Source organism: Dunckerocampus dactyliophorus, chromosome 9, assembly GCF_027744805.1.
Source record: "Dunckerocampus dactyliophorus isolate RoL2022-P2 chromosome 9, RoL_Ddac_1.1, whole genome shotgun sequence".
NCBI classification, from domain to species: Eukaryota; Metazoa; Chordata; class Actinopteri; order Syngnathiformes; family Syngnathidae; genus Dunckerocampus; species Dunckerocampus dactyliophorus.
In genome coordinates this window covers 17,107,986-17,125,205 of record NC_072827.1, presented here as the reverse complement: position 1 = coordinate 17,125,205, position 17,220 = coordinate 17,107,986, and the positions used below count along the sequence as shown (strand labels likewise).

General features: G+C 39.2%; 2 protein-coding genes across 10 annotated transcripts in view; one reads left to right on the top strand and one right to left on the bottom strand.

Moving 5' to 3' along the window:
* The window catches only part of map3k19 (mitogen-activated protein kinase kinase kinase 19), a 36,214-nt gene extending 20,842 nt beyond the window's left edge, over positions 1 to 15,372 (bottom strand). Inside the window, exons 1-4 of one of the 9 annotated variants that reach the window (XM_054788078.1) lie at positions 6,026 to 6,977; positions 5,876 to 5,944; positions 3,899 to 4,314; positions 3,225 to 3,419 (exon numbers count right to left, since the gene is read on the bottom strand). In XM_054788078.1, coding sequence (XP_054644053.1) covers positions 3,225 to 3,419; positions 3,899 to 4,060 — 357 coding nt within the window. In that variant the 5' untranslated portion in view covers positions 4,061 to 4,314; positions 5,876 to 5,944; positions 6,026 to 6,977. Of the gene's footprint in view, positions 1 to 3,224; positions 3,420 to 3,893; positions 6,980 to 8,525; positions 8,956 to 15,097 lie in introns of those variants that run through there. The other 8 variants (XM_054788080.1, XM_054788081.1, XM_054788076.1 and 5 more) reach the window with 8 other exon arrangements.
* LOC129188080 (receptor activity-modifying protein 1-like) overlaps positions 8,487 to 17,220 on the top strand; it is a 65,138-nt gene continuing 56,404 nt past the window's right edge. Inside the window, exon 1 of the mRNA XM_054788090.1 lies at positions 8,487 to 8,894. Coding sequence (XP_054644065.1) covers positions 8,738 to 8,894 — 157 coding nt within the window. The 5' untranslated portion in view covers positions 8,487 to 8,737. The remainder of the gene's footprint in view (positions 8,895 to 17,220) is intronic.

The window sequence follows — 17,220 nt, the reverse complement described above, 5'->3', positions numbered from 1 at the left end:
AAACCTGGTTTCAGACAGTGGAATGGGTGGAGGGGAACCCATTGAAGTGGGTTGCAGGGGTTTTAAAGGCCAATCTCTAGACTGAGTCCTGGGAGTCCTTGGAATCTGTGGGTTGCACAGGCAGAGCCATGGAAAACATGTAAGCTGCTGAAAAAGCTCAAGTTGAGGAGGGGAGTTCACTACCTGGACACAAGTCGGGGCCTGATCACCCCCAGCTGGGTCACCTGTCTGATGACGAAGACCCAAAACACACCGTGACCCCAGGTATAATCACTGAAGATGTTTCCAGGTTGCACCACAAGGAGTATCTTAGAAGTTTTAATTCAGCCACATTGTAGGGTTTATGAGCATGAACCGCATTTTTAAGGTCATGCCACATCATCTCAATAGGATTCAAGTCTGGACTTTGCTAGGCCACTCCAAAACCTCCATTTAACAGTACAGCAGCTCCAGATCAACACGTAGCGGGACCCCTGAATGAGTCGTTGCTGAGCTCTTTTTGTTGTAGGCCGGCCACTCCTCGGAAGGTTCACCACTGTTCCGTGTTTTCTCCATTTGTGGAAAATGACCCTCAGCCTTGTTTGCAAGAGCTGATATATGACTTTGTTTCTCATTTGTTTACCTGAATTTCTTTGAAACAATGTCTTTCTTTAAGGGGATCTTTTCGTCTTTGCCAGAAAGGTTCTTTTTAAGTGATCTTTGCTGCGACGGGTCTGACACTCATTAAGGCTGCGTGTGGCCAGCAAAAATTAACTCAGTTTTCAAAAAAATGTTATTTAATGATTTAATAAGGGGGGGAAATTATTCTTTCACATAGGGTCATGTAGGTTTGGATAGTTGGTTTTCCTTAATAAATAAAATAATCACTTAAAAACTGCATTTTGTGTTTACTTGGATTATGTTGGTCTAATATTTAAGGCTGTTTGATGATCTGAAACATTTGGGTGTGACAAACATGCAAAAAGGAAGAAATCAGGAAGGGAGCAAATGCTTTTTTACAGAACTGTATGTCTTAAGAGTTTATGGCTTTTGAATGATAGCCAATCATCAGTCTTGGCAGAATTGTCATCGTCAGAGTAAGAAGTTATTGATTTGATAAACAGGCACTGATCTCTTACACCAGGGGTCACCAACGTTTTTCCTCGTGAGAGCTACTTTTACAAAATGAAAATGGCCAAGAGCTACTCATTTTTGTAACATTTATTTTCAGAGCTTATTTTAAACCCAAACAAAGCGAATATGCTTGTTTTACCAGAACATTAACAAAATGCTGGTGTCCACAATTCACATTTTGTATTTCCGAATGCATTTCTTTCTACTGTTCTTTCATTATTAACTGAAAACCTGAATGAAAAGCAGGCTTGCGGGCACCTCATGTGGTCGTGGGAGGCTACCTGGTGCCCGTGGGCACCACATTGGTGACCCCTGTCTTACACCATTTTCGAGTTGCTAAAACGGAGATAAAGATGGAAGCAGTACTTATCGAAAACAAGATTTGGGTTGGTCTATAATAGGGGTGTCCAAATTTCTTCACCAAGGGGCACATACTGAAAAATGAACGGGAACAAGGCCCACTTTGATATTTTGTAAACCAACACATGTAGATCTGCTAAAAAGTTATATATATTTCGAGAAAAAATTGCAACTCAGGTTTGTGATATCAGTGAAAAAGCGTATTATTATGAAATTTAATTGTGAAATTTAATTTAGTATAAACTTCAGCCTTTGCTTTTTTTTCCCCATTTTTTTTCCCAACTATTTAAACTTTATTCGTAAATAAATTTCTTTTCGGAATATAATATTATTCCCATAATATTTACACTTTATTCTTGTTAGATAATAATTTTTAGCACAACCTAATTTTCCAAAAATTGCAGCTTTATTCATTGTTTTGTTTGTTTTCCATAATATTACGACTTTTAAAAAGTCACAATCAAATGTAACCAATAATTGCCATGGAAGCTCTTTGGCTTTTCGCTATTATAGGCCTGTTATTTTACAAGGATAGCTAAGTATTATTAATTATTGTTCATGCTTTTACATCTTATGCCAAAAGGAAATTCTAATTTTACAGTACTGACTCACCACATTGTGGTTTGAATTTCGTGGTTTCACTCTATAACGGTTTTTCAAAACTATTAATGAATAAATCATGCCGTTTCATGGTTGACTATGACCTATTGGTTTAAAGAAAATGCATATTTAAGCACATTTTACGTCCTTTTTTGTCTAAATCAATTCTTTTTGAGCACAAAAATGGCCGAATGAACTCCATCCATCTTCTATGCCGCTTATCCTAATTAGGGTTGCGGGTATGCTGGAGCCTATGCCAGCCAAACGCAGGGTACATATAGATAAACAACCATTCACACTCACATTCATACCTATGGATAATTTAGAGTCACCAATTAACCTAACATGAATGTTTGTGGAATGTGGGAGGAAACCGGAGTACCCGGAGAGAACCCACCCCATACAAACTCCACACAGAGATGCCCAACGGAGATTCAAACCCAGGTCAACATGCTAACCACTAGGTCACCGTGCGGCCTGGCCAAATGAACTAAAATACAAATATAGGGCATTAAGAAGGCACATTCAAATTGTGATATGCAGTATTCTACACTGGTCACAAGGTGCCAGTAATGTTACTTTCATGTTTGGTGAAACATAGAAGCGCCAGGCTTGATCGCCGGAACAACAGGCTTTTATAGTAGATTTGAATTATCTCACAACAGGCACAATAATAACAATAACATAATAATCATAATCATAACACGGGCTACTGTTGCGGCCGTAACCTTTGCCAAGCTAAAACTAAACTTTGAACAACTGATGTCACTTCCTGTCCACACATCCAGAAAACATTTATTTTTACACACACCAGCACAAATTTGATCTAAAATGGCTTATTTTTTCAGATTTTATCTACTGTCTTGCATGTAAAGTGACTGTATGGGTGCTATTTTATGTCTAGAGGGCTCTAATAATGTTAAAACCGCTATTTAGAAGGTCATAAACAGGTTTTCTATGCTGTAACTACAAAATTATTTAATTTATTAATAAGGAATCCTACTTTGTGGAAATTGACTTAGCACGGTTGGCTCTGGAACCAAATAACTGCAATAAACGAGGGATTACTGTAATGGACTCTAACAATGAGCCATGATGAGAACATGGTTTTATTTGTGAATAATTTAGCTTTTCTTCTGTGTGTGTCTTACCAGCAGGTGCTGTACTGTGTGCAGGTCTCCCTGCCAGGCGGCCTGCAGCAGCCTGGTCTGAGGGGGCAAATGTGGCCTCGACATCCAGCTCAGCATTCTCTCCTGGAGCTCAGGAGAGCTGACATGCAGTGCTGTCTGCTTGGCGCGGTTACACAGAGTCATATCAACCCTGGTCTGCAGCAGGCGCTCCACCACCTGTATGCAAGACAAATCAAATGTGAACTTGATGACATAACATATTCAGATGCTGTCCTGGTTTCAGCCATAAACTTCCCCAGTTGGTACAGCAACTGCATCCTAATTGTCCTAAATGTCCAGTTGGATACATCGTGGTCATCTGTTACAATTGACTTTGAGGACGGTGTGATTGGTAGAGTATATGTTATTTCACTACACTTATCAATCAGAGGGGACTATTATCCCTGTGGTCTGACGCATGTCAAGTCACGTGTTGGTTTTGAAAGACTCCAAGGGCGTGTCCCCAGGAGTCAGGTAATGAGCAAAGTCACATGCCTTCCTGATAAACAACATCTGCCATTGTTATGCTAGGAAAGTTAGAAAGTAGCCTGCCATGTGCACACACACTAACATAAAACGTATCAACCTGTCAGATTAGTCGTAATAGACATAATGTATATATTTTTATGGCGTGTTAAGCACTATACACACCTTACCTCAGTCATTCCATCACAACAGGCACTGATAAGAGGATTGCAGTCTTGCTCCTCTTGATCATCAGCCTTGTAGAATTGCATGTCCTCCTCATCCTCCACTTTTTGCTCAACGCTCACAATGAAACCCGCCAAATATTCCTCCTCTTGCTCTCCTTGCAGCATTGTATCCACGACCAGCAGCCACGTTTTCTGCTCACTCCTCCTCTTCAAGTGAAGGAATAAAGTTAATGACAAAAGACCGTCAAACAAAAAAAGGAACCACAAGCTTCACGTCTGAGTACGACTGCATGTTGGTGTTTGTGTTTTCCCAGTGATTTAAATCTCTCATGATCAAGTTGTATCCACAGAGACGGCACAGGAGGCGTGACTGGAATGACTGTGTGTTGCATTATTACTGCCACAGGTTGTCCCTAAATCTGGACACATAAGCAAAAATGCATATATTATTAAATGATTTTAAGAAACATTTAAAATTATTAATTCAACAAAAAATGTATACAGTACAGGCCAAAAGTTTGGTCACACACAACACAACCCCATGGTCCCAACCCCATTAATAAGGTGAGAAACTCCACTAAGTAACACTGGCAAATGGTGACTTGTATGCATGTTCAGGATGAATTAAACCATTACCATTACCATTACCATTATTTCATTTGTTATTTTACCCATTATTTATTACATTTAACCCTTTGCGTAGTATATATATGTTATATTGTTCTATATTTGTATATTATATGTCCAGACCTTAGGAACAAATGTACATATGTAACAAACAGTGGTGTCCAAAGTGAGGCCCGGGAGCCATTTGTGGGGGAAAATGGCCTGCGGAACATTTGAAAAATATAATTTAACAAGAAAATTAAAAACAAAATAGACAATAAAAAAAAGGAAAAATCTGCAGTAATTTTACAAGACTGACGTCAAAATATTAAGAGAAAAAAGTTGCCATCTAACGAGGAAAAAGTAGTAATTTTTTAAACGAAAAAACATAATAACAAACAAAATATTACAAGACCAAAATTCACGAAGATCATTTGCGAAGAAAGTTGAAGTGTTTGGAAAAAAGTATAAAAAAAACAGCAAAAATGAAGCGCAAAGACCGAGCTTCATGCTAATAATACACTTTTTCACCGATATCCCAAAGCTGAAATGCACTTTTTTCTTGAAAGATACAGTATGTAACCTCTTTGCATATCTACATGTGTTGGTTTAGAAACTATCAAAGTGGCCCTTGCATCCTTTCATTTCTCAGTATGTGGTCCTCGGTGGAAAACGTTTGGACACCCCTGCTGTAAAACAAACTTTGTTGACTTACTTACTGAGATGTCGTTTCCCTTGTAATTCCCCTGTGGACATCATGTGACCATGAAACAAACTTTACGTCCCTCTTTTCTCAGCCCTGGTACAAGCTTCCACTCTTACACTTTTGTTTGCACACCTTCTGCTGTATGTTTTCATCTAGTTGCCTTGGTAACGCACAGACAGACTGACAGGTTTTAAATAAGGGGAGGTTGTTTGGAGCCTAACACAACAAGACAAAGGTTATACAGTATCAAGGTTTTATTATGTCACCATCAACACAACATTATTACAGTACGTAATAGAGCTGTTGTATGTAGTAAGAAAAATAATACACCGCACTTGACACTTTTTTTAAACTTTTGTAGACCCTGTTTTAGGACACTGATTTCCCCCAAGGTATGGATCCTTATAAAGTAGGAGTATCCAAACTTTTTCCGCCAAGGAATGCATAATAAAAAATGTCTAAAGTTATATATAGAGTATCTATCTAAGCTATCGGCCTCATTTCGGTGCTAAATTAATGCAGACTCATCCACATGCAACAAGCGCTTGAAGGTGATGTTGTGCAAGTAACGTCTTGTAAGTAATGCATCGTCCCCACAGAGACGCACAGAGTCTGACGCTCTTTTTTAACTTTGAAAGAGCAGCGCTCAGTTCCAACAATAAACTCACCCACGTTTCTCCATCGTTATCCACACATACCACAACACCTCATTATCCACCAACGTGGAAGTACCGGTCCTAATGGGAAAAGCCCAAAATAAAGTAAGAAATTAATAAATTATTTACCAATAATGTAAGGTTGTTGATAAAATACAGTACCTTGGTTTGCGTCATTAATTTGTTCCAGAAGGTCCAACTCTAACCAAAATGGACGTAAACCTTATGAACGCAATTGGTTCCAGACGACCATTCTTAAGTTGTTTCGTTCTTAAGTAGGGGAAAAGGTAGTATTACCAATGATATAGGTACTACATGTACGTGTATACATATACATTATATGCGTATGTATGTAATTATGAGTTTGGATGCAGTAGTAATATTAAACGAGGATAATTCATGAAAAAAACAAGAATAAAAATGATATAATAATACGTACTGATAAATGTTGTTTACCTTTGAAGAGGAGTGGCCGAGCATACGTCGTTGTGGAGGAGTTGGAGGAGGAGTTATTGAAAAAAAGGACAAATGGTCGTCGTCGTTAGACTCTTCTAAAAGAGGTAGTGTTCTGTGGGTGGTGTAGAATTAAGCAGGCCTATTAACTCTTCATAAACTTTAATCACACGCTCTGTCCGGGTTGTATAATTTAGCTTTCCATTACCTTTATCTCCCCAGCGTCTAACTTCTCCTCTGTTGGTCCCATTAGTGCTAGCTGCCTCAGTTGGTCCCATTAGCAGTGTCACAGTGCCCTCTACTGGTCAAGCATGTACAGTAGCAGTGTAAATACTGATTGAGCGACTACAAGGCAAAATGAAATAAAATATAGACCAGTCGGCTTGTGTTCGTATCCGCGAATGTTCGCTTGTCGGGGTGTTTGTAAGTTGGGTACCTAGTGTAATGTAAGTCCAATTAATCCATTACCAAAAGCCAAAAATGCTGACACAAAAGACATTTTTATCGTTGTACAATTATAGTTTTACATGCAGAAAAAAATCAGAATGCGTATAAATGATGAATGAAAGGGATAAATGAACACCTGACATTTGACGTGGTTGTTAAAACAGGAAGGTGTCGGCGCTTGATTTCGCTGCCACATTGTGTCTTTGGGAACAGTCACATCTTCAGTGAAAGTAAAAGTAACCTTAAATGTTCATTTATCCCTTTCATTTGTCAAGTATATGCATTTGGAATTGTCTCATGCATGTAAAACTATAATTGTGAAATGATAAAAAGGTGTTTTGCGTTAACATTTTTGAGAGTCAAACGCAGATGACATCATAGATGAGCGACGTCACTTCTGGTTCCAGTTGCCATTTTGTTCAGCTAGGATGACACCAAGGAAGGATGTTTTGTGATGAAAAAAATATAGATTAAGAACACAGTTGGACTCACTCAGTGTATTAAGAACACGACAAAACGAGCACCATATTGTACGCTAACCGAAGAATGCATGCGAACCGAGGCAAAATTGTTGCATAAATTGTTTACCTTAACCCGAGAAACCCACTACGCTAACCGAGGTCCCACTGTATATTTTTTTGTTTGCCTGAAATCTTTTCCCAGTGTTTCATTCTGATTATGTTCATGAACAACAAATAAAAGGCAAAAATACAAAAAGTCATTTGTAGACCTTGAAATCGATACCAACATTTTGAGCACGGGCGTCCAAAGTGTGGCCCGCGGCTGACTTTTTAATCGACCCTTGGCACATTTTAAAAATACAGCCAAACAAGAAAACAAAAACAACAATAAAAGTGGAAAGAAGGGCAGTAATTTTAGGAAATATTAGAATAAAGTCAAAATATTTAGAGAAAAAAAATAAAATACTATGACAACAAATTTGTTTAAAGCTCAAAGTTGAATTAAACAAATTTGAATGAAACACATTTTAAAGTCGTAATATTAGAAACAAAAAAATGAATAAAGTTGCATTAAAAATAAATTAAGTAAAAAAAATTGTTACATTTCAAAAACAAAGTCAAAATAAAATTAAAGGAAGAAAGTTTAAATATTAGTAAAACTGAAAAACAACAGCAAAATTTGAAAACGAGCAGCGGAGAAAAAATTCATCGTAATAATACACTTTGTGTACTTATAAGTTGAGATGCAGGCTGTTTTTTCTTTAAATATTCATAACTCGTTAGCGTATCTACATGGGTTGGTTTACGAAATGTAAAATACCAAATTAGCCCCCGTATCTTTTGTTTTTACCGCAAGCGGCTCTCGCTGGGAAAGGTTTTGTCACCCCTGATTTGGTGTATCGCCCACACCTTCCACTACACTTCTCCATACGGCCAGTAGAGGGCACTGACTAACAATGCAATTTCAATACACCATGCACCTGTTTTTAACCTGCAAGTGTTCAGCGTTGTTGTGCACAAACCCATACCGGACTCCACTTTACTCAGATCGTCTTTTTGTGAAGTTTAACATCCACAGATATTAACGCAACAGCGAAAACAGGAATACTTGTAAAGTTGACAGTCTGTGTGGGTGGAATCCACCAGCTCCCTCACCAGTCCCCCCTCACCCCGCTCCCTGTGCAATAATTGCTATGTTTGGGTCTCCCCTGTGTCCCCTCCGCCCACCCAGCGCCGTGTCCTCACGGAAGGGACACACACACACACACACACACATACACGGCGACACTCTGTAGCAGTACCAGCGGTCTGAGGTGCGTCCCACGGCGCAGTGCACACTTTCCAACACCTCATGAAGCTTCCATGGGGTGGAAGCGGTAGCCAAGACCGCACCAACTTCATCCACCATTCTTGACTGCATGACCGGGATCACTTTCACTCACATCGGCTTGGGGCACGACGAAGAGTTTGCGCTCCAGGCAGAAGGAAGCTCTCACTGTAGTGGCACAACTCGATGGACCTGGCCGTGTCTTCATTGGTGTCCACCAGCACTCTGAGCGCCAGTGAGTTGTCCTGCCCTCCACTAAGTTGTGTCAGGAGATCTTGCAGGAGGATGGTTGCGCAGATCAGGGCAGCCCAGCAGAGACAGGCGCTCCTGTGGCTCATTGTGGGTGAGTCTCCGACACAGCACAACACTGTCACTGCACTCCGGTGTGTCGTGACTAATTGCACGCAAACAACAAAAGACATGCACAACTTCCGCTAGCCATACATTTTGATGTAATGCATTCTATTGCACATCATACACTTCACTTTACACTGCACTTTTGTATTTAGTATGGATTGTTTGTGCACATTTTGTTTGTACGATGCATGGAAATGCGCGTTTTTATGCATATTTAACTGCAGAATACCATGTCCTTTTCAAAAAATAACTTCAACCCCATAAACTGCATATTTTGATAGTCATGTAACGTTTCATATAGGCCAACATAAGTGAATCCATTTCAGTGCAGCTGCCTATATGGATTTTAAAAAATGACATAGAATAAAGGATCAAATGAAAGTGCACATTGCGATGGAAAGAAAAGAAATGTATGCAGCTGCTTTACTTCTTACTGGTTGAGATATCGGCAGATGCAATTCAGAATGACATTTCAAAGAAAAGTGCAACCAATGTTCTCGTAAAAAGACGTCTAATAAGATCTTTATGTGCCTCCTAATGACTTTGACTCTGCCAAGCAGCAACGCCTTAATTCTTCATCAAAGGGAGTAAGAGGGATTATGCCCACCACAGAAAATCCTGCTTTTACATATTTGTAGCCCCCCCCCGCCAAGAGGTACGTCTTTGCTACAAAGTGCAGTAATCCCTCGCCACTTCACTCTTCGAATTTCACGACTACACTCTCGCACGTCTTTTCAAAAATAGATTAATTCATAAATCATGCTGTTTTGTGGTTGAATACGGCCTATTATTAGTCGAAGAATATGTCTATTTAAGCAAATATTATGTATTTATGGCCTAAATTAAGCATTTTCCAGGATAAAAATGTCCAAATGAACTAAAATATGAACATAATCAGAAGACAGACACATTTAAAGATGTTGTAATGATATGTAATATTCTAAACTGGTCACTAGGTGTCAGTAATGTTACTATAATGTCCAGCGAGACGCACAAGCACCAGTCTTGATGGTCGGAACGATAGGCTTTTATTGCTGGTTTGAAGTATCTCACAACAGGCACAAGAATCCCTAACACGAGCTACTGTTATGGCCGTAACCAACAGCAAGGTAAATTTCAACTCTGAACCCCCGACATCACTTTCTGTCCACCCCCCACTCAGCTCCCCTACACATTTATAGCAACGCACACCAGCACGAGTGTTATTTATGGCTTAAATTGTTTATTTTCTGTTATTATGTCTACTATCTTGGTTAAAACGTGTAAAGAAGACGATAGGGGTGCTTTTTCATGTTTAGGTACCGTAAATTCCAGTGTATAAGCCGCACCCACTAAATTTAAAGGAAAAAACACACTTGTTCTTATATAAGCCACACCGGTGTATAAGCCGTAGCTGTACACGTCATTAAAAGGGATATTTAGTGCACAGAAAGACGTTACACAGAAAAATTTTAAATACATGTTTTTTTTCCCCAAACAGTGCTTGCCAAACAGTGCAAAACACGGCTAAGTACAAGTACATGGCTAATTAAACATTGCGGCTAGAAGCATACAAAAGAGTACACGGCTATGGTAGTTAAACAGTGCCTTGTGCGTGTAACATAAATAACAGTAGCCTGCCAGAAAAGTCATTCATCGCCATCGTCTTGGGAACTTAAACCACTAAAGTCTTTCTCTTCCTGCCAAAGAAAGAGCTACCGCTTCCTCACTAACTTGCGAACAACACAGTATTTCAACAATCAGTAGTAATTCTGAAGTAAAGGAGCTGTCACGAGGTTAGAATTTTGCCATAAATTAGCTGCACCGCTGTACAAGCGGAGATTCACACCAGATTCACACGGAAATTCACTTGTCACGGTTGTAACAGGGACAAACGGGGACTGCTGCATGAGGAAAGTATGTAAAGTGAGGATGTGAACTTGATTATATTTGGATAATTTAGTGGAGGTCTAAACCTGCGTGTATTCTCTGAGTTAAGCTTCGTCATGGTTATGCAGTGGACCCCGTTTAAGTCGACCACCTCATCAAGTCCCGGTCCATGCATGTTCTTCTTATTACCAAAAAGTGCCCGCTTCAGCTGATATCGACATACATGGTCGAGCGCATTTCTTGACATAAAATTTGAAGGCCATCTATAGGCCGACATGGATAAGTTTGTATAATAAGAACTGGGAAACTTTGATGGTTATTGAGATGTCACATTGTTTGGGGTCCCAAATTAGCACAAAAAACAGTATCAGATTATATCCGCCTATATCGACAATCTCCAGTATAAACAGTCCGATACAAGCAGTCCATTACCGACTTCACTCCAACTCCACCCTAATGTGCTAAAAAAAACATTTTAGAAGCATAAGATTGAAAAGAAAAGAAGAAAAAGATGTTTTTTTTTTGTTTTTTTTTTAAGTTGTAATGTTATGAGAAATGAGTAAAACTGAGAATAAAGTTATACAATTATGAGAATGATAATAATTAATAACTGGTAAATTTGTAAATTACAACACAAAAACCCCACAGCAAAAATAGACGAATGAGCAAGACATATGCCTTGTCACTTATAACAGAAATCATAAAAAAAAATTATTTTTATTTTTTTACATCAAGATAACAATTTATTTACAAATATAACAACATGAACTATTTACAATTTTCACATTTGGAACTAAACTGTGCGTGCGTGCGTATGCGTTAAAATAGTTTTGCACACGACACTCCTCTATGCTCTTCCACTTCCTCCTTGCTGTCGACTGTGTTTTTACATGGAAAAGATTCATTCCGAGCTCTTATCAAATGCACTTCTGCCACCTTGTGGCTGTTTTTATGGCTTAAAATTGCTCTCAAAGTGACATCTTTCAGTGTGCAGTTGCATCATCACCTCTTTTTGCCTTGTGCAAAACAAACATAAAATACGTGTATATAGTACATCTTTGGGATCAGGCACTCGGGTTTATAAAAACTTCTAAATACGTCTTTGGTACTGAAGGAGTTAATAATATGTAGGTATTAGGATAACAAATTTTGCTGGTCGATAATTGTGCTATAAATTATCGACGATAATCGATCATTTCAACTTTTTTTTTTTTTTTAGATCTTATCATCATTAAGTTTATCATTCAATGATCACTGTGTCATGTCACATTTGAGCCCCTAGTCACATTTGAGCCTCCTTTGATTTTTCAGTATGTGGCTCGAGGAGGCAAAAGTTCCCCTGGTGTAAAACCTCATTCACAACTGGTCTCCTACGGCCGGTCAACCAGCAAAAAAATGCAAGAAACGCACAGAGCGCATGCATGTGACGTGCTGATTTGTGTGCTGTAGACTAGCCGCAGCCTCTGACTGGTACCCTCGCTTTCCTCTACGTAGCTATGATTGATTGAGCCATGATTGAGGGTGGATAGCCTTCATCACTTCACACTCACCATATCATCTGGAAGTGTGCAAATTATGAGGCACAGCCAAAGTTTGTTGCTGAAGTCGTACGAGTTTATGAAAACATGAATGACATACTGTATGCTGGTCATCATTTTCATTTCTTGTACATCTGAAATGATTGATAGCAAATGCTAACTGGACGTAATACAGGAACTGTGTGTATAATGAACGCTACGTAGCTATTTTGATTGACGTATTACTCAGTTTATGTACACATCTATAGAGGAATTACAGTATGTGTAATTATCTTTTTTGCCATACTGAATATCAACTATTTTGATAAGCCGTAAACTTTGAAACTGTGAATGTAAAACAGTAGTCATTATTAGTATTTAGTATGGTAGTTTCAAAATTGACCATTTTTTATATGTTATATGTTTTATAGTAAGCAGTAGATCATTTTCACTTGTAACTTGCATGCTGAAAAAGTGTGTGCACCCCTGATATACATGGACAACATGCATAAATACTCATATTTATGAATATACTAAACATACTATATACAGTATATTCTCTATGTTTATTTGTTTCTTTGGGAATTGGTCATTATAACAGTAGTTCTCCGGCTGAAAAAGTGTGAGTGCCCCTGCCCTAGACACACCAAATCAATATAAATCAAACACAAACAGTTAGTAGTGTATTAGAAAAGAGGCAATGTTGATCACTCTTTTCCAAAGTCAAAGCTGATGTGTGAGAATACCTTGGTTTGCCTAAAACACAAAGATAATAGGTTTGGTTTCATGGATGACGAAGAAAATTAAAAAATATTCACACTTGAGAGGCTGAAATCAGATGACATTTACATTTTTGACACCAAAATACTTGATTAATTGGATAAGTGATTAATCATCGATTCATCGATTAATTGCTGCGGCTCTGGTTTCGGTACAATAAAAATAATAGGTAGATGATAGAGTGGTATTTTATTCATCTCTAAGAGAAATTCACAATAAACAATAAATGATTGTACAAAATGACCTCTTATAGGTCCTGTGAGGTTATGTTCCTGCAATGTTTGATGAATTTTACAGATGTGCGACGTTACTCTCTTACGCAGAGAAAAGGAGTCATCTCATGAATAATGTCCATTCATAAGTGAAGATGTAGCAGCAGGACAAAAGAGAGAAAGAGATTAGGTGAAAGTTTTCATAGTGTGTGTGTATGCGTGCGTTCATTTGTGTAAAGAAGAGAGCTGCCCACAGGACACTGGGTGATTAGATATTGTAGGTGTGAACAAGGTGTGAAATATTAAATAATCCCTCCTGTCATCTCTTATCTCTTTCATCCTGCCAACAAAGTGTTTCCCCTGAGGACGCATCATCCATCCAGTGAGAGCATTAGCACACATTTACGTGGTGTACACGTTCATCACTGGACTCAAATCGGAATGTGTAAACGTGCTAGTCCAGGTTTTTCCAAACCGTTTCAGCTCAACAAGCAGGTTTTTAGGTTCCTCCTCAGATTTAAAGTGCTCATGACACCAAAAATGTTTGGAAAAAGCAATACCAAAATGAAAGTACTCGCTTAATAGAACGTTTTTGTCATACTGGTGTCATCCACCGGGAAACAACTATAAAATACGAGTGAAATGAACTTGTGCTTGACTTTTTTTGTTCCATATCCCCTCAGGATCTTTTAAGAAGTTTAAAATGACTGTCTTGGTGCGTCCAACCTCAGCAGCAAGGGCGCGCTGCGGGAGGCCTTGCTTATGCAGCTCAAAGATCGACCGTGTTTCAAAAAGAAAGCTTTTTTGCCTTTGCCATCAAGAAATCTTTTGCCAAGATTTTGGATTTTTCTTAAACTTTTGATCAGCTGACGAACAGCCTATTTCACCTCAATGCTTGTTTGCAATAAATTACTTACCCCCCAAAAATGGTCTCACTCCCATTTCTTCTTTTTGCATTTTGAAGCTCTACTTAGAACCTCCTTAAGAGCCAACAGTGCAACATATAAATGATCGCAGTTTTTCAACTGGTCTTAAAATTTTGATCAGGAGTGTACGTCAACATCCGAGCGCGCATCTAACACGGGAAATGTGCCTTTCAGTGTTATTTTGCATGGCGAAAATAACAAGAGTGACGCGTTTTGCTGTCATGAGCACTTTAAATACAACTATCATGCAAAAAAATAGGACACCCTTGGCGATATAGACGGGCCACGATGGGTTGTCATCATTTTTTAACAGGACTTTTTTCTTAACTCATGATAAACAACAGTAATGTATTAAAAAACACACTTTACCACTTAAATGTGTGCCTTTAATGATGAGTAGTTTACAGCATTTTACTACAACAGTTAAAATGATCTAGTATACTGTATATGCCAGGCTTTATGTAGCGCTGTAATCCTGCCATAGAAGATGCTCTGTGTGCAAGATCTCCAACAAAATGCTAACTGTGACTGTAAATGATGTAGTGGTGGAACGTGTGGATGGATGGATGGATGGTGATGGGGTGTCCCAATACAACTTTTCCACTTCTGATCCGATACCGGTTGCAGCCTTGAATATCGGCCAGTACGGATATCAATCTAATATCAGCGTGAAGCATACGTACTTATTTTGTAGTGTGGAATGTTAGAGAAGGCAAAAAACCCAAACCGAAACCAACAATCAGCAACAGTAAGTATGAGAAAAACTGACCAATTTACTTCTTTAAGCATCCGGGCCATAGTTTTATTCACAATTTAGTGGCAGCTAAGTGTGATATAGCGAGTTTCGAGGTGCTCAATTGAGCGTTTAAACACGACTTTACTCACCACTGACAGGCGCTGGTCATCTTTTCTCGAGCTAATGATGTCTTGTCGTCCAGTGGGTGTTTCCCGTGTAGTGCTGCTTCAAATGCGTAATGAGTTTGGGCGGCATGAAACTTCCCTGGTTCTGTGCCACCACGGGAAACGTGTGCACAACAATTGTGGCACTCGGCTGCAACATCTTTTTCAGACTTTAACTAAAAATACACATGGCCGACATCACTCCTGCTCCAGTCTTAACACGTTAGCACATGCTGTTGTTTTGATCACGTGGGCTCGTTCTGGCTGCTGCTGGATAGACGTGCTGGGGCGCAGTCTGGAATCGACTGCTTGTATCGGAGAGATGTTAGATGCAGGCCGATACAGTCCTTTTTTTGATGATATTGGCCCGATATCAATGTTGGGTTACTTTGCATGTTTGTTCTACAAGTACAATGTCTGCATGGCACACTGCTACTTTAAAAAATGTCAACTATGGACGCACAAAACGCTAGCACAAGCCTGACATAATAGAAAACCTCTGCGGATGTGAGGATTGGGCCTAACCAGTAGCGGTTCTGGACAGCTGCGGACCATAAGATTGGCCAGGAATGGGGACGATCCGATGCAGTGTCGGTGTCGGTTTCCAATGCCAGCGTGATTCATGTATTGGACATTGCTGATACCACCTGTCGAGTTTTCCGATCTATGAGCCACATCAGTTAATGTTGTCAGCTTGTTGTAGGCAAACATAGCGAGAAGAATATCAGCAAACATAGCCAAAAGAGTATCAGCAAACTTAGCTTTCTCCGCACATGCACTGCAGCAGTCATCACTCCGCACACACACACACACACACAAGCGCTCCACCTGACGCATTCACGGCCACAAAAACACAAAACTTCTGCTATTGTACTTTTTTATTACAGCCTCATGTACTATCAACAATAAGATAATTTAGCGACTCAGAAGTAGAATGCCTTATTTAGTCTTATTTTACTACAATGTTGCATAGTACAAGTGTAAAGGTAAATATGGGGGTGGGGGGGTCATGTCTAGATGGCTATTTAGAAGGTCATAAGCAGGTTTTCTCTGCTGTAACTATGGCAATATTCTTTTTATAAATAAGGAATCCTACTTCTCAGAACATCACTTGGCTGGTAACAGCGCTAAACGAGGGATTACTGTATTAAGGAGTAATTCTGTTTGATGACTTTTTTTTTTAAGAAGCTAGGTAACTAAACTAAGAAACTTTTTAAAAGTAATTTGCCTAACAATGGACATTATTAATAATAAAACTCCCCAAAAAGTTATTTTACTTCAGTTATCCGGGTTGTTGCTCTCACAGCCATTAAAGGTTTTATTAACAGCAAACTTAATAAATAGTGAGTCTGCTGCCGCTGTGGCTCAGTCCAATAGGGAGGTTGGACATGTTTTTGATGGATTTCTTTTGAGGTGTTTCTGCTGACAAAGTGGGCTAAATTCAAGGTAGAAACGTCAAAAAAAACAACAACACAGTATGGAGCCTCCTACACACATTTATCGAACCGGACTGGTAATGATATAAAAAAATAGAAGGGAGTAGGAGAGGAAGCTATCATAAGAGCATTATGTTTATTTATGGTACATTTACTTGTTTTTTGTAGCTTGTAAAGTTTTCCCATTGAATCAGCATCAGTTTACGAGAGGGGATTTTCATGTGAGCAGGGACAAATTCATCCTGCACGATGTCAAATAGGATGAGCAGTTTTATGATATTTACAGTGACGGGTTTAATCATCACAATGCATGTTGAAAAAAAAAAGATGTTGATTCTTTGTGTGTACTTTTGCGAGGTGTTTTGCTACTCGGTGTATTTGCAGTCCAGTGGCAGGAAGACGAATAATCCACTCTTCTATTTAAACCGAGATCGAGCTCAGCCATCGTCAGTCTTGTTAGCGTGAGATAAATTTAATCTCCGCCGCCACTGGCGAATCTGGACAGTTTAACACTCATATCGGTGATTACCTCAGGCTGGTGTGTGATGGTCCTACACCGTATATCACTTTCCCCTCGAGTAATAGGGGAGCAGTCTCCTCAGGCTGCAAGTCAAAATGTAAGCGTTTTCATCATTCCCTTACACACCCTTGATCTCACAGAACTTGTGTTCC